Source organism: Setaria viridis, chromosome 9, assembly GCF_005286985.2.
Source record: "Setaria viridis chromosome 9, Setaria_viridis_v4.0, whole genome shotgun sequence".
Taxonomy (NCBI): domain Eukaryota; kingdom Viridiplantae; phylum Streptophyta; class Magnoliopsida; order Poales; family Poaceae; genus Setaria; species Setaria viridis.
In genome coordinates, this window is record NC_048271.2 from 6,030,077 (window position 1) to 6,047,346 (window position 17,270).

At 41.3% G+C, this 17,270-nt stretch overlaps 3 protein-coding genes across 6 annotated transcripts; 2 read left to right on the top strand and 1 right to left on the bottom strand.

The window, feature by feature from the left end:
- Positions 1 to 88: 88 nt before the first annotated feature.
- LOC117838030 (cyclin-H1-1) lies at positions 89 to 5,148 on the bottom strand. 4 transcript variants are annotated; one of them, XM_072290938.1, is made up of 15 exons: positions 4,802 to 5,148; positions 4,635 to 4,685; positions 4,437 to 4,530; positions 4,189 to 4,307; positions 4,038 to 4,111; positions 3,756 to 3,876; positions 3,604 to 3,672; positions 3,398 to 3,439; positions 2,448 to 2,525; positions 2,214 to 2,272; positions 2,005 to 2,089; positions 882 to 919; positions 680 to 742; positions 536 to 600; positions 89 to 453 (listed from the first exon to the last, which is right to left on the bottom strand). In XM_072290938.1, the coding sequence occupies exons 1-14, from the start codon at positions 4,859 to 4,861 to the stop codon at positions 591 to 593; spliced, it is 963 nt and encodes a 320-aa protein (XP_072147039.1). In that variant the 5' UTR covers positions 4,862 to 5,148; the 3' UTR covers positions 89 to 453; positions 536 to 590. The 4 variants fall into 4 exon arrangements, with proteins under 4 accessions (XP_072147039.1, XP_072147037.1, XP_072147036.1 ...); XM_072290936.1 differs by having other exon boundaries at positions 89 to 424; positions 831 to 919; positions 4,802 to 5,130; XM_072290935.1 differs by having other exon boundaries at positions 831 to 919; positions 4,802 to 5,125.
- A 154-nt stretch (positions 5,149 to 5,302) lies between these two features.
- On the top strand, positions 5,303 to 7,940 carry LOC117838033 (uncharacterized). The gene is made up of 4 exons (XM_034717897.2): positions 5,303 to 5,544; positions 5,667 to 5,838; positions 6,411 to 6,527; positions 7,626 to 7,940. The coding sequence occupies exons 1-4, from the start codon at positions 5,435 to 5,437 to the stop codon at positions 7,785 to 7,787; spliced, it is 561 nt and encodes a 186-aa protein (XP_034573788.1). The 5' UTR covers positions 5,303 to 5,434; the 3' UTR covers positions 7,788 to 7,940.
- A 1,090-nt stretch (positions 7,941 to 9,030) lies between these two features.
- On the top strand, positions 9,031 to 17,270 carry LOC117838029 (E3 ubiquitin-protein ligase HOS1). Its single transcript, XM_034717894.2, has 10 exons — positions 9,031 to 9,371; positions 10,337 to 10,727; positions 10,809 to 10,943; positions 11,091 to 11,266; positions 12,023 to 12,436; positions 12,781 to 12,939; positions 13,688 to 14,194; positions 14,796 to 14,927; positions 15,803 to 16,515; positions 16,856 to 17,270. Exons 1-10 carry the CDS (start codon positions 9,312 to 9,314, stop codon positions 17,010 to 17,012), a joined length of 2,844 nt encoding a protein of 947 aa, XP_034573785.1. The 5' UTR covers positions 9,031 to 9,311; the 3' UTR covers positions 17,013 to 17,270.

Consider the following 17,270-nt stretch of genomic DNA (forward strand, 5'->3'; position numbering starts at 1 on the left):
TTAACGCGGCACCGGTGTCTGAATTCATTTCTAACTTGTAACGTTTCGCTGTTACTGAAAACTGAACCAATTCATAAGAAGCCTTAGGTGACATGATAAGCTGTTGGCATAAATTCAATTCAGATTCAAAATCACACGTTAGTTCAAGATGATTCACAACCACAGGCAGATTATCTTGGATTTCAGTGTTCAGACTCAACAATTGCTACAGCCACAAGAAGAAACTCAAGTTATAATGGCTGCATACCATTTTCAGTTCTCCATTCATGGCAATAGAATGTCCAATGCTACACCTCTTGGTTTGTATCTTTGCTGCAACTCTCCCTTTACAGCAAGGAATAAGTTATGCATATCGCCTCATCACAAAATTGCTTCTCCTCAGGTACAACTGTCACAGCTGGTGTCGAAAGATGCGGGTCATTGCCTGAGTTCAATTTGGACCATTTGGAAACCCTAAATAAGATGAAGTTGCTCCACTCGTTAATGTGGCAGCATACAAAGTAAACAACACACTAGATAGAGTAGAAGTTCTCACCACCACATTTTTAGAATTGATTTTTACAAAAGGCCACTTCTCGACCATATGCTTTCTAGCCGTTGCTGCAGATAAAGGTGTTCAGAAGCAAGAACTGAATGGAACATGGTCAAACATTGTGAGTTGGCGGTACAAGGTGCTTACAGCTGTGCATCAGTAGATGTTCTTTTCGATTTGTGTTTTGACTTCTTCTCTTTCTTCTTATGCCTATAGAGATGTGAAAATCATAAAAACAGGTATGATGAGTTATAATTACGACAGAAGACATGCTGCACAGAGAAAATGAGAGCCATACTCATCATGCGAGCTTCGATCCCAACAATGTTTCAGCTTGCGGTCAACATACCTCATATCCTTAACAGTAGGTATTTTAAGCTGGTCAACCTGCAAAGATGCACAAACAATACAAAGAGAATGACAAAGGTACAATAGCTATCAAAATGATACATGGTAATGTAACAAAGCATAGCACCTGACATGCCCATATATGGTTACCAAAACCAAGAGCAGAATTGCCATACTAAAAGAGTTTTATATTTTTTACCATATTAATGGCAGATGGATTCTAAATTTCAAATCCTTAATCTTTGTAGGGCTCAAGCTCATCTATTTAGTGCATTACTAAGCCTAATGTTGCCACAGCTTTAAGTTTCCAACATAGTTCTATGCCCAAATCAAAACAGTGATCAATGGGGCTTTCTCTTCTATGAGTATTCATTAAAATCATTTTATTAGGGGATACAAAGTCAAAAGTGAACCCTAATAACAATAAGAAAAAGAAAGGCCCATTTACTGCAAAATAAATTTCTCCTCGCTTTCTCAGTCAAGATGGAACCCAGAGTTCAACATCAATACACCTTTTAAATTGGGCATCTATACTTTCAAGTCAAAAACAGAAATATTTTACTTGGATACATAAACCTTCCAGTACACGACACGATACCATAGTATAATACAGCAACGCCATAGTAGCACTGAATATTAAAATTTGGTAAAAAGATTTTATCTGGTGCCCTTTATGTTGCTGCCTACTTAGGAGTTAGCACTCTCACTGCTCAGTGTTTGGCTCCAGCTATCCTTTTCTTTACCATTGTGAATTCTCTTTTATAAAGTGGCACTGAAAGTTGTAGTCTCAAAGTGGTGCCTAGTGATAAAAACACTACTGATCATGATTTGATCATCAGCAGATACATCCGAAGTTCATCTTTACCATGTATAACTCGAAACGGACATGATGCTTCAGATATCATACTGTATCTGATCAATAGATCATCCACAGCTTTCTGATGATTTATACATATTCAGTTAACTATCAAGTTAATCATCATTTTTGCAACACAAAGTGTAAACTAGTCTAGTGAAGCATAAGTAACTTCTCTTAGTGGTAGGTTATATGATTGAAAATAATACTCACACAACCCATTTGTAAGTACAAACTGTATCGCCCCAAGCCAAGCAAAAAACTTTACCAAGTAATGGATTGCATTGATTGATTGAACAAACTGTTCGACTGTACAATCAGAATGTTGCCTTGAGAAGATAGTTTCCAAGTATCTGCAGACAATCAGTGAATTCAGTAAAATTTACACTGAGAAGATAGAGAGAAAGCAAGTACATATTGAAAACAGAAAACCCTGACATATGTTACTTATAATAATCGAGATCAAATGTTCATGACCTTTCAAAATCGAAGACCCTGAGAATATCATTGGACTTGTGCAAAGCAGCCAGTGCCAACTGCAAAGATTGAAGCACACTATCTAATAAGATTAGTTGAAGTTTGGAAGTTCAAGTAAGCTAAGCTTGAGAAGTATGCATGTTGGATGCTTTCTCAACCAGATACAAAGTCAAAGCTGTAAATTTATCAAAATAGTAATGATACCGTAGATAACAATAGTTAGTTTAAGGTTACCTGCCCTGGAGTATAGAGAAGAGGAGCATCGGTCAACATCATTTTGTCAGCATGGGACATCGCGGTTTGATGCAACTCCTGTAAGCCAACAGGGGTAAGCATGGAGGATGTACAACTTGTATATTTATGATCCAGTAATTAATTTGTTTCTTTCCATGTAAGGAATGAACTGAGAGAGCATTTAGGGTATCAAACACAGCTTGGAAATTCACACTTCCTCATCTCATGATGGTTGGATTATTATTTTTAGCAAGTACAAATGGTATCTTCACTGAAAAGAATAATAGTCTTATGACTCATGTGCCAATATTCAAATGGAAGCAGTTCCTCTGACGTCAAAGTCACAATCACTGACATTGTGTTTGGTGGCCCCGATGCCAGATGGCCCGCATCAGTAACCAAGCCACGGTGACTTTGTATCAGAGGATCCGACCACATATTCAAATGATGTGCTTTGCTGAGGGGAAAATAAGTTAATATTCAGAAGTTGTGTGCCATGATAAATCGGAGATACGCAAATTTTGTGTTTCCTGTCATATGTATGTACATCTTTGGCACCCAACTCAATGTTCACAGATAGATTTGTCCACTATTGTGTTTAGATCGCCACATGTGAAATAAAAACACTGCAACTAAGATATTCAATGTTGCCCTTGTCACATGCAGAGTTATTAACATGTGGTAGTTTAACTAACTATAAACTTCTAAAGGTGAGAAATAATGTTACAATCTTGGTACCAGTACCACTCCTAGTACAATCAACCCTTTGAATTACCAATTTACTATGCCAAATGTCATAATCATTCCCAATATTTCATCTAGATTGATTTCTGGCATTTGCAACGATGCAAGTGTCTGGTAGGAAATATTGTGCAGATGAACATACTTTACGTAAGCTGTACAATTTGAAATATGTCAAAGAAGAAGAAGCAAAAAACAACAAATGGTACCTTCAAACGCTGTACTGCACCATTACCTACCCTGCAGAAACCCTACATACAAAAAGCAATAGCATTAGACAATAAACAGTGCAGTAGAAAAGTTGAACTGTACATCAATGAATTTACTTATCACAGCAAATGCCATGGAACTCCTAAAATAGAGCAATACGAGCAGCTGTACTTCATGATTTGCAGTACAAGTACATGAAACTTACCTCCAGGTCATCAATAAATCCTTCAATAGATCGATATGGCGCATAAACAATGAGATCAAAATCTAAAGTCTGGAAGCCACAAGAAAATTGATGTCATATTCTGGTTGCTTGGAGGTGCTAACAAATCGAAGTGTGTAAGTGGTATGGTATACCTTAAGAAGGACCATCTCATTATTTAGAATGATCTGGTGGTCCTGCTGAATTCCTTTACCAAGCTCCTCAGCAGAAACATGGTTTTCTTCCACTTTGCAAGAAGCGTATACACATGTTAACCTGTCAAATGAAAGTTGGTTAACTGGAATTTCCAGACAAAATACTGATACATTCAGTAAAGACCTTGACTGTATAGGTATAGGAAAGGATGCAGCACGCACTCATACTTTTTATCGAGACCCGCAAAATAGAACCATATATCATTACTGTTTAGTACTTACATAATATGCTTTGGGTGATGCTCCATAACAGACCACTGTAGATAGAATCTCTTGAAATATATTATAGCTGTAGCCTGAAAAGCAACAATCGATTGAGAGCAACTAAATCATAAACTTTCAATGGCTCGATCTAGAAAGAGGGATCCTTTACCTGGATTTTGTGAGGGAATTTGAATGCTACACATACTTCTTGAATCTTCTGCTCGTAAAATACTCGTGTCAATTGCTCCTCTTCGTAAGACAGAGGCTTTACATCTGAGCTACCCTCAACTGAATCAAAGAACACTAGTTCAACACTAACTTGACGAAACACGAGCTAAAAAATCACGAAAGCACAATTCTTGGGAGTAAAACGACGGTGTATATTTGGAGCGCTACACATTGTGCAGGTAGCCATACGAGTAGGTTTGCAATCAACCAGAGTCGCCATACCACGATCCGGCGAATCGACCGACCCATCCAACTGGTCCACCTTCATCCGCGTCGTCCCATACTTCACAAAGAGCACGAGAGGAACAATGAGTAAATACGGCATTAGCTAACCACAACTTCTGATTAAGTAATTACGGCAACTCCGGGGAACCAACGCGAACCAACCTGCGCGAGGGTCTCCGCGGCCCGCTGGTTAGCCGCCGCCCACCTCTCCATCTGCGAAGCACACAACACAAGGGCGCGCGCCCCGTATTGTCAGAAGGTCAGAACAGGCTTGAGGCCGTGCCAAAGCATAACAAGGCAAACGGGGAACCCTGAGCGCCCGGGCTCACCAGATCGTGCGGCTGGAAGATCCACCTCTCTCGTTGCGTGGAGGTCCGGAAATCCGACATCTTTGCGCTCCGCCTCCTCTCCTTCAGAGTCTCCACAACCGATCGAACCCTCGGTACCCGTGAGCGGCGGCGAGTACAGCGAGATCCCCACCGCCTGGAGCGGAACCGGATGGCTGTGGACGGAATGACACGATAGCAGGGCGCGCGCTGTTTGCGCGCGAACAACAGTGAGGAGGCGGCGGCCGAGGCGCACGGTGACGGGTGGCAGCGGCGAGCGCCGGAGAGGTAGTGCTTTTGCGGTTGGGGGAAGGGAGTAGAGGACGAAGTCGGTCTTGTTGTTGGTCTGCGAGGGCGTGGTGCGATCCGGCCCAAAAGCCCAACCCAACCGTGGACGACGGGGGCGAGCGAGAATCCAGGCCCAGCAAAATCTAGGAATCGGAGCAGCCCGCTCCACGGTCGACGCGTTTCGCTCTGGATGTTCCTGAATGTGTCTCTGACAAGTAAACGAGCCGTGTCGAAGTCGAACCGTGCCGCAAGTCCAGCCTCCAGCTCCAGGCCCGCCGGCGCCGTCTCCCATAGCCGCTGCTCCCGCCGGCGAGTGACCGCCGCCTCAGCAAGGAGAGGAGAGCGGCGATGGGCGACGAGCGGGTCAAGGCGGAGGCGCTGCAGATCCTGGGCCTCTTCCAGGTGCTCCCCCGCCTCGTCGTCTTCGACCTCGACTACACCCTCTGGCCATTCTACTGGTCCGTCCCCTTCCTCCCCTCCCTCCTCCCAACCCAGCTTGGCTGGCGAGAAATTTCCAATTTGATGATCCACCGCTAGGTGTTTCCTGTTTGTTTGGTTGACTGGTTTCTGGTTTCGACAGCGAGTGCCGGTCGAAGAGGGATTCGCCGAGCCTCTTCCGGCATGCCAGGGGCATCATGTACGCCCTCAAGGAGAAGGGGATCGACATGGCGATTGCGTCTCGCTCGCCCACCCCGGACATAGCCAAGGTGTTCATCGACAAGCTGGAGCTCCAGTCCATGTTCGTCGCCCAAGTAAGAACACAGAATTCCTCGGTGCACCAATAGTTCAGGCAATTTTTTTTCCTTAAAAACAATCGAGGGATAACATGATGTAGCCCCGTAGGGATATGCAGGCAAAGAGCCACTTGAAGAGCTGGGGTGTTATTTGTGCAGTTTTTTTTTTGTTTTGGTTCTGTTCGAGCACATTAGGAATGGACATGTATTATATCAACATGCTTTCATTAATTGCCAGGCTGCAAACAAAATAATGAAATCTGAATCAAACCCTAAAATAGTGCGAAGAGACTATTTCTGGTGTTCCATCTTTAACTTAGTACTGTACTATTTTCCTCGAATATGTGCCCATATTTCCTGAGGCAAAATTGCCTATACCACTCTAATCCACTAGCAGTGGCCTAAAGTACAGTGAATTTGGTTATGTATGCCATCAAACTTTGTATGCCCTATTCCGTGTAATTTTAATTGCCCCCCATCCCATGCACCTTTGTGTTCCTTGTACAATTCTTCCTGAAGCAGGTGCTTTTTTGGTTGTAAAGAACAGCATGCTTAATTCTATATTGCTTACTCATGGTCACTGTATGAAGGAAATATTCTCCAGTTGGACTCACAAGACCGAGCATTTCCAAAAGATCCAGAGGAAAACTGGGATTCCCTACAAGTCCATGCTTTTCTTTGATGATGAGGACAGGAATATTGAAACGGTAATCACTTATTCTCGCTGCGATCACCTCATTCTGCAGCTGTGTCCAAGATGTCGAATATCTTTACCATGACTTCCCATTATGTGATCTTTACTGTTCTTTACTCAGCTTGTGCAGTAACTATTCTGATGTATCATGTATGGAATATTAGACAAGGAAAACAAAGATTTGGACATCGGGTCATATGGATATTCTGGAGGCTATGTATATTAGACAGGAAAACTAACAATTAAATTCTTACTCAAGTAATCGTTATGAGAAGGGATGCCTATCTCACTTTATAGTATAGGGCAAAAGTAGCAGTTATCTGAATTCTAGGCTAGTGGGTTTGCTTATTCCATCTCTGCATGATATGATTGAAACAGTTGAACTTGTAACTTCATTTGAGACTGTGATTGGCGTCGATGATTTGATCATAATGAACACCATGTTCCACAAGTTGCTGGAGATACATCAATTGAAGCCATGGTGATGACCATTAACCGAAGTGATGTGGACTTGTGTGTGAATGGAGTAGTGTTATTACCTTGCTGGACCTTTACTAGACCAAGATTATATGTTCAGACAGTTCATTCATACTTCCAGGATTACTTTTATGGCAAAAATACATCACATACAATTTCTGTTGGAATTTCATTATGATAATAAATGAATTATTTATAGAATTTTCATTTTGTTCTTTATGTGTTCCTGTTGTAACCAGCTCACTTAGTCAAACTCATGAGCTAATTGCTATGAGCCTATGACAAGTGTTTCTAAAATAATGCCATGTACAAACTGTCAAACTTGTGCATGGTATGTACATATTGCAGTTGGACAATTATTAGTTTAAAGTGAAATCATAGTGGTTTGAACTCCAGTACTATTAGGCCCCATCCACAAATAAGCTAGACACTGTTTTGGTGGTTTCATAGTTCGTGATTCCCCTGAACACAGCACTCCGCCATAGGGCACACGCGTGTAGGTTTGACATATTGTAGTTTTTGCATACACTTGCATATATACCCATCTAAATTGTATGTATGTGCATGACGTACAACTGAGTTTTACGACAGTCATTGCTTCAAGTTTACTAATATACTTATCTCTTGTTTTCAGGTATCAAAAATGGGAGTGACAAGTGTTCTAGTAGAGAACGGAGTGAATCTTGACATGTTTAAGTTGGGTCTCAGTAACTTTGCAACAAACTTTGCCGCCTCCAGCAGAAACCAAGACGAGAAGCCTCAAGGAGAAAGCAAAGCCTTCAAAAAAGAACTTTGAAACATTATACTTGAATTTCTTGTAATCGATTGCCCTTATTCATGAATAATATTTCGAGAAAGGATGACCTCGGAAACTAGCTACTGAACTGATGCAGTGATTGTCTGATTTTTATTTGAAGCAAAGCACCGTGTGTCTTTATTACGTACTCAATTGATGTATTTGTGCACTTGTGATCCATTGCGTTTGTGTTCATGTGACGTCTGTACATTTTTTTCATGTTAAATTTTGTTTTTCAGCGAACTGTCTGATTGTTAGACGTTGAACATAGCTGTGTTGTCGTCCAGCCAAAGTTGCCCTGAATTGGATCGGACACGGTGAAAAGTAAATAAGACATGGCTAGCTGGGATATGTTTGTATTCTCCATTCTCTGAAAACAAAAGACGGGGAATGGACAAAATGGTGGCAGTGTAAAAGGAGACTTCCATTTTCAGGTTGGAAGTACCTCTTCGTTGATGTACACTGTAACACGACATAAGACATGAGCCATCAGTTGAATGGGCATGTGAAAATACACACGCGCCAGCTAAAATGTTGTTCGTATTCCATATAAATTGTACTATATATAAAAAACGAAGGGATATCTATAAATTGTACTATATATAAAAAACGAAGGGATATCACTACACGAAGAGCACTCTCCAGAAAAGTCAAGAGCCCCCTCCGCCTACCTTATCCTTTCTTCTATTCATCTTTCTCCCCGTAACCCGCTACCGCTGATTCAACCACTATCCCAGCCGGCGGCTATATTGACGCCTCGCGCGGCCGCCTATCTCCTATTGCCACCTCCTCTGCCCCCGCTCTTCGCTAACTTCAAAGATTTCCCGCTCCCACTGCTAACCCCTCCCGCCGGGGGTGGGTGCTTCCACTACCTGGTGAACGGCATCCTTGTCGTCTTACCTCCACCGCCGACTAAAGGCCCCATTCGATTTGTTATGCTCTTTGATTTTTCTCCTTTTCCCTTTTTTTTTTGCAACTTTCGTTTCTAACATTTTCTGAGTACTCTCACGAATCTTCTCGATTTAAATTTTACCAAAAGGAAGAAATTTACCAAAAGAAAAAAAGAGGCACCGGGATGGCACTGGAAGGGCTTAACGAGAAGGGAGGGACAAGAAAATATTCTCCTCGGCAAAAATTATTTTGCAGAAGCTGTTGCATACTTGCATTCAAAATTTTAGTCAGAAAACCAGAGGTTTCAACTCCTTTTCCCAAACTACCCCTCATTGAGGTCCAACGACTGCCTGGCCATAGCACCGTTTTGAGATTTCGCGTAGCGCGTTCTCACCTCTGACGCTTCCGTAGGGTTTCTGTTCCTCCTCACCGACCTCGCCGCCGCCGCCAGTTCGCCGGCTTTCTTACTCGGCTCCTCCCCCTTTCTCTTGCCGCCACCGCCCCCGGCGCAACCCCCGCAGCTACGCTTCTTCGCCCTGATTCTGTCCAGCGCCCGTAGATTTTGCGGCGCGGCCGGGGTTTTTGGGCGGCCGGCGTGCCTGTTGATGCAGTAGGAGCGGCCGTTGGGAGAGAATGGATGCGCTTCCTTCTTCGCCGAGGCACCCTCCCAAGTACGGCAGCGCCGTCGTTCAGGTCCGTGCTGATCTTAACCTCGCATCCCTCTCTTTTCTTCTGACGCACTCGCGCCACCACCAACAGTGCGCCGCCCGCTGGCTAGCTCCACCACCAGAGTACTATCCCTGCCAGTTCCACCTTCCACCACCGCCACCTCCATCTTCCTTGCCTCTAGGATCCGTTTTTGTAGCGTCCTCGCCCCCGAGCTGCCCTCTTACCTCGTCGATCTTCGACCCCCGCCCTCGCGACCGCCGTCTCCGCCGGCGGCTTTCCCTCTAGGTCCAGGGATTTGAGGGAACATCGCCGGAGCCCGGAGCCCGGAGCCGCAAACCCCAGAACCCTAATTGCTCGCTGGAGTTGTTGACGGAGATGGAGAAGGTGAATACCCCCACCTTTTTCCTAATTTAACCAGTGAAACTCTGACGGCCAGAGTAAAATTGGTTCAGGGCACCTCAGATTTTAAGATACACAACTCATCCCCTCACAGATTTTTTTGAGTAAACAGTTTGTTGTGGGGCATGGATTCAATTAATTGCAGTAAGTGTCCTCTCGTTCTCGCATTTCATTCTCTGTTCTCGCATTTCATTCTCTCTTTTGTGGGCAAGACACGAATCCCATTTGTTCCTTTCTTTCGAACAATTAAACCATCTGTTACTTATTCCTATAGAAATCTGGACACAAGAGCCCACACATGAAAGTACAGTTAGAGATTGTGAGATTCGAATCATGACTGACCAGCACGAGTGTGTTTACATCCACAACCTGTTTGTGAGCTCATGTAGCTTTAGCTTTTTGTTTTGTATTTCTCATAGTGAACATCTAGTAGTTGTCGTAGAGGCGATTAGCTAAGTGGCTAAGAAATATAAGTCTTCTTCTTTTTTTTGTCTTTTGAGTGAGCCCCATGTGGCTTAACAAAATGAAATGTCCTATATATGGAGTAAAATGTTGTGGTTAGTTGCTGAAACAAGGGTTTCTGTTAGCAGAATGCTTTGGAGCAGCTGGCATCCATTGATCTCATCAAGCTATGCAAGGAGGCTAAAATTGAGCACTGCCGTGCGACAAGAGATTTGAGTAGTTGTGGCCGCTATGTGCATCATGTGCTTACCTCGTGTGGCCATGCCTCATTATGTGCTGAGTGCAGCCAAAGATGTGATGTCTGCCCAATTTGCAGAAGTCCAATAACGGACAATGGAAACAGGGTTCGGTTTCGTCTTTACGACAAGTGCATTGAAGCAGGCCTTATTTCTAAGCAGCTTGATGAAAGGTTTCAGGAAAAGGAAGACTATGGCAATCCTGTTAACACAGATGTCCAGCGGCTGCATTCATTGTTTGACGTTGCGCTCCAGAACAATCTTACATCCTTGATTTGCCACTGTATCCTCTTCAGGAAGTTGCTTTTGCTTTTCTATATATCACATCTTTTTTTTCTTGTTGTTTCCTTAACATTTAGATCAGATATCACAGATGTTTGTTTGGATGACAATGCTGTGTCAAGTGATCCGCTTCTGGCTTTTCTTTTGGATGAGGTGGTCATCAAGGACTGGTGCAAGAGGGCTGTAAATGCGCTCATTTCTGAGATTGGCATGATTTGTATCCAACAGTGTTTGATTGTTCTAGATTCAGTTACATACTTTTTTAAAAAAAAAAATGGTGTTTCGCTCTTCATGTGTGCATGGCCATGCATATTGAAGGAGTACTACTGTTAATTTTTTAAGTAACACCTTAACGATATCTTAGATAGATCTGGCCTAGAAATGATGGAATCTAAATTATCCCAACTGCAAAAGTTTGCAGCACAGTTGGCAGGAATTTACAGTGTACTTGAAGTTATGATCGCATCTTTCACAGAGGCAGTTTCAGCTCATGTTAATGACCTGCATCAACTCATTGAGAACACATTGAAGGCAAAGCAGGTCTTGTTTCTTCACCCCTCTACTGCTAACAACTAAACAATAAACTAGTCTAGGTACTACAATATGTCTACGCATTGCTGAAATAACTATAAGGTGAATGTACCACTGGAAAACTGTTGATTGTATCAAGATGCTGGATAACTGTTGAATGTACCACTGGACAATTTTCATATGAGCATGAAAATTGAGTTTAAGGTTCAAATTTTGTGAGTGGATAGAGAAAATGATGTCTTATGTTAAAAGAATACATTAAGAATTTTTCATGGTTATTTTCATAGGTTAGGAACATTTTATATGAAATTAATCCTAGAGATACAAAACTGCATGAAAAATAATCATGAAAAATCCCTAATGTATTTATGGCATCATGTTATAATTCACCTCGCAAAATTTGAAATTAAAACTCATACGTGGGGAAACAAAAAAAGAGAAATCTCGTTAGGGGGATTGGACCAAATGAAATAGTTTTTGGGGAGTAAACTGAGCCTAAGGTTAAGTGGACAAAGTGGATTGGTGAGGGAGTAAAATGGACTTTTTCCTAAATTTAAGGAGTCGCTCCATTTGATGGTGTCCTTGTTTCTCAATCATCTTTGTCATTTCTTTTCCTGACACTATTTGTATCTGTTGGTCTTGGTGGTCATGTATTGTCTCCCACCGCTTGTTACTCACTGAAATGCTTAAAAAGAGAAGTAATCATACATTTTTGAAAAAAATTATTATATCTTAGTAAAGTATTAACTGGAGCTTTTTCTACAGCATTCGGAGGCCATGATCTGGTGCATCAGGCATAGATTTCTTCAGGACATCTACTCACGATACGCTGATTATACATCATGGAGCTCTGATGTGATTCAAAGAAAGGCATCTGCAGAAGCAAGAAAATGGCCTGATATTTTTGATAAAGGGTCAGGTGACAGTGAAGCCAATCAGGGTACACTGTTCATTGAGCAGGCTCTACAAAACCTTGGGATTGAACAAAGTTATAGGAGTGAGGAGGAAGAAGCAGCAATCACACGTTTGCAGAATGAACAATCATCATCTATGTTCTGTTCCACAATTACAGCTGATCATTTTAGTCTCAACAGATACCCATTTAAAAATTTGCGTGAGGCAGTTGACGTACTCTTTCTACACGGAGCATCAGACATGGTGATTGCAAAGCAAGCTATTGTATCCTTCAGCTTTGTATCTCATAGTACCTCTGTTCTTTTTCACTTGTCATTTAGGAAATCAAGAATGATCTCCTGCACATGTTTTAGCATTACTTTTTTATAACTATTTCTCGGTAAGATTTATTAATTATAAGTAACCCTGTGAAAGCATTTTTCATGGCAAATGCCATTCTCATATGTTAAACCCTAATAATTTCGTTGTTATCAGTTGTCAAAGTTTTTTAGTTTGACTGCGCATTCTAAAATGGCATCGATTTGAGAGCAGAGGGAGTAGTTATCCAAAACATTTACATTGTTCCTCACAAGTATGCTACTTCTTTAAATTTCCTTGACACTTCTCAGTTATTATATTATCTATTTGATCGGCATTGGACCAGACCAGATTCAGAATGGAGGTATTTGGTGGATGATTTTGCTGCTACCTTTGGGATTACTAATAGAACATTGCTTGAGTGCCTGGTATTTTGTCTTCTAGATGATTATTCTTCAGAAGCCTTGGAGGTAATTTCTTGTTACTTGTTTTTGCTGGACATTGAAATTTGATACTGACATATGTATCTTGCAAAGTTCTGGAGGTTGGTGCTGTATTTGCTCCCAACTATCTCTTTGCGTCACTTTTGTGGAGTTTGAGCAACTATTCAAGTTCATATGGCTTAGTCCTCTATTGGTCATCTTCTTCTCATTGTTTGTTCGAAGTTGTTCAAATTATAGTTTCTCAGGTCATGTGCCCCTTTAATGGAACAAAAGGAGAAAAACAGAATGAAGGGAAGAGACAAAATTGATCCCCAGTAGTTCAGCTGACACAGCGCCACTTTAGCATGTGTATACAGCTATCCAGGTGTCTGCTATCATGGAATGTGGACTGTTTTCCCATTCCCCACTTAAGGTTTTCCCACTTTGTACAGCGTGGAACCCACTTTGAACGCCAGTCCTTTGATCACCATAGTTGGCTTCTATAACCAAACATATTAGGCTCGATCAGTTTTACTATACCGTATTCGTGCAACTGCTACTGTAACCTAAATAATGCAGGTTAGAATAGTCAATTTTTTAAACAGTTCTACGAAAAAACACATTACTTTATGAGCATAGTAATTGCAAGGACCACTGGTTTATGATGTAACTTTTTGCAGTTGTGATGATTCTTTTGGCTGCTGCGTGCACTTACCTGAGCACAATTGCATTACCTGAGCACAATTGCATTATAGTAGCATCTTACATTTATGATGCACCTCTACTTTCTGTACAGGAGGCATGCTCTCTTCTTCCCAAGATCTCTAGCAAGGAGGCACATCCGAAGATAGCACAAGTTCTTCTAGAACGTCAGAGACCTGATATGGCACTGGTTGTGCTTAAGTGCACAGGGCGTGATAGCTTCTCTGTTACAGAAAGCATTGAAAAAGATGGCATTTCATCTCTTAGTGAAGCGGTGACTGCAGTTCGTGTAAGAATTGAGCATGGCCACCTAACAGAAGCATTTGTGTATCATAGGAGCTACTGTTCTAGGGTGAAAGAACAGCGAGCAGCAGATATGACACATGCTGGTGATGCACTCAGAAGCTCTTGGATTTACCATGTTGAGGGGATGATGACTGAATTTTGTAATATCTGCATTGAAAGGAATTTAGTTGATAAAATGATTGATCTGCCCTGGGATTCTGAGGAAGAGAAACATCTTCACAAGTCACTCTTTGATTACGCTCATGAAATGCCCACGGAACCATGTGGTAGTCTGCTTGTTGTTTACTACCTTCGGGTAAAGATTCTCGATTTTTTTTCGTATTTAACACCAGATTAAGAGGCACTCTGGATTAATGGAACTATAACTTTAGGATACCCTGGTGTCATGGAATTGTCAGGCTTTGTTTCATTTCTCATCTATATTGATTTACTGCTCTATGACATGCACCTCTTCCTGATATTGAAGAAATCAATAAGGCTCTTGTATGATCAATTTATATTAATCTAGGACAGAATAATTTTGCTTACGATTCTGTACAAATAGGAATAACATGCATATTCAGATAAATGAGCTGCATCTTATGATGCTGAACTGCTTGTAGAAGACATGGTAAAAGGGATTTCCTTCCTTGATGTATTTCTGTTGCACTAGATTTTTTTCTATCTCGTACAACTATTCTTTATTTGTTATCATGGTTCATGGTCTTCCTGTCCTGTTCTTATAAAAACTACAAAGCAATCTTCGTATGTTTGAACTTGAAAAGAAAACATTCATTTATGATTTTGATCTTTTCTTCCTTTCATTTATAATTTTGATATTTTCTTCCTTTCCGTCATGGAAGCATCCTGGCGCATAAATAGCTTAGTAATTTCCCTTTGTTTGCCTGTTCTGTTAGCGTTATCGATATTTGGAGGCATATGAGGTTGATCGTAGTCTTCAGAGATTTGAGCAAAAGAAATTGGAAAGTACTACTGAAGAGATTGCTTCAAAAATCAGAAAAATTGCTCAATGGAGGGAAAATTTGGTTGTAAGTACTGTTCTTTTGTACTTCTGCTTTATTATGCACGTCTGGTTGTACATAGACATGTAATTTGCTCTCTTCATAATGAAATCAGAAAAGGTTGACACTTTGATACTTGATGTTAGGAAGGATACTATAATATTCTCTCTAAAAAACTTTGGATGAGAAAAAAGAAAACCTCGACCACAGGAAGAAGACATCCCCCCGCCTAAACTTTGGGTGTGAAACAAATAACAGTTAATAGATCTAGATTCATAAGCTGCTCAGATGTTAAAACAAATGATCACAGTTGTGAACATAGTACTCTAATATTTTAGCAAGTCATCACAACACTTCCCAAATACAACACCATTGGGCATAGTTGATGTCATAATGACTTCTGCTTGTAAACTGGGTAGTACAGTCTCTTATGCTTCTTCCAGCCTTATATGCATGCCATAGTAGAAAGAAATGTTTTGAGTTCATTGGCACAATAGGCATGAACATATCTTACAAGACTACGATAACACTCTCTTTGTAAGGGTTTTAAGCTCATGATGTTGTTCCGAGTCCTAAGTCCCTGTCAAACTAACCTTGCTATTGAGTAAGGTTCTATTTAGGTTCTCGTGGGTCAGCCTTCTGTCTTTGGAATATAATGTGCCTACTACCCATTCTCCATAATATTTGTTAACAGATGACCTTGGACCATTCCATCAGCATTTTCTTCGCCTTTCCTCACTCGCCGAGCTTCATTCTCCCAACAAACTGCGACCAATAAACCGTACACTCTTCTTGGCCAGTGGAAGAAGCATTGCTTTCTTAAACACAAAAATAACTTGATTTTTTATTGGTTTTGAGATGTATTTGTGCACCGCATTGATTTTTTTTTTTTGGTTGTACAGGCTAAATGCCTTGATATACTTCCTGAGGTCCAGAGAGAGAACATGAAAGCCATCAACAGTGGAGAACAAAGTCAGTTTGCTCGAACTGCTCAAAGATCTTCTCCAGTTAGTCAGGTGGTCAAATCACCAAGTCCTGCCATTGAGTTGAGCTCCTCTTTTACCCCTGTTCTTCAAAATAAGTCAAGCCACCACTCAAAAAATATCAATGTATCGACTCATTCTGGTGGTCTGATTAGAAGCAGCCTCTCAGAGTTTGATAGAAAGCTTCCATCTGTTCTACAATCCAGGGCAGTTCCCCAGGGAACGCCTGCATTCAATATGAGATCTGCAGGGGGCATATTCCCTTCTGTGGGCCAGAATGGCGAGAGTCCATTTTTTAGGGGGGCTAAAGATATCAGTTCTAGGAAAGGAGAGGCAGGTTTTAGAAAAGGGATTAAACCTGTTGATGATGCGCTTTCTATGTTTTTGAACTTGAGTTCTGATGATACACCTATGAAAGACTACCGAACAAGTTTGTTGAAGACCGAGGTTAATAAAACCACTCCTTTTCAAGGAAAAGATTCTGTTGGAAAAGGAGAGTTTCGCTTTGGTTCACGTGCTGAGAAGCCTTTCATCTTAAATGGAACTGGTGTTAGTCAAAATGGCCTCCCTAAGGTATCTGGGAGTGCTGGTTTTCGTGAAGATTATAAATTACCAACTGAGAACATTTTGAGGTAATCATGATTCTGTACTCTGGTTTCAGTAATATGTTTCATCGTGGTCCTTGATGGTACTTGGTGTAGCTTTGGAGGTCAAAGTCTAATATTATTTAGAACAAAATTTTTGGACTTTGTGTAATTGCTGTATAGAATTTGAACCTGGCACTGGGAAACTGGCTGATATATTTGTCATCTGTTTTATTGATTAGTTTTAGAATACTAGAAATTAACTTGGAACTTAAGGGCAGTTATGCCTGCAATGGCTTGTTTCCAGCTTTTGTTTTATCCTTATCTGTTCTTCTCCTATCTGTCAATATGGCCATTTTACAGCTAACCGTGATTGTATTCGCTGTAGCAACAAGAAATCTTCAGTTGATGAAGCAGCAGCCAGCAAAGGTGTGTCAAGGTGGAGATCCGACGAGTCTAGTGAAGATGAAGGTGAGAGAAGAACAAACCGGGAGAGTGGAGATTCTCTTGTTACTAGAAGGCGACCGAGATTTTCAAGAAGATGATACATCCTCATCCACAGGGATTTTAATTGTTCGTACGGGAGGATTTCTTTTAATTATCTCCACAGTCGTCCCCCAATGTAAGAGTAATTTGTTTCGAGGAAAGAGTATTGTCTCGTATGTTTTTTTTGCGAAAAATCTGGGTGGTGACTTGCAAAATTTGGATTGCCATGTCCGGGATGTAGTTCAAGTGTAACTAAGGGTGCGTTTGGATGCGAGGACGGGACGAGATGGTATGATCCAATTTTTTTTTTGGTTCGA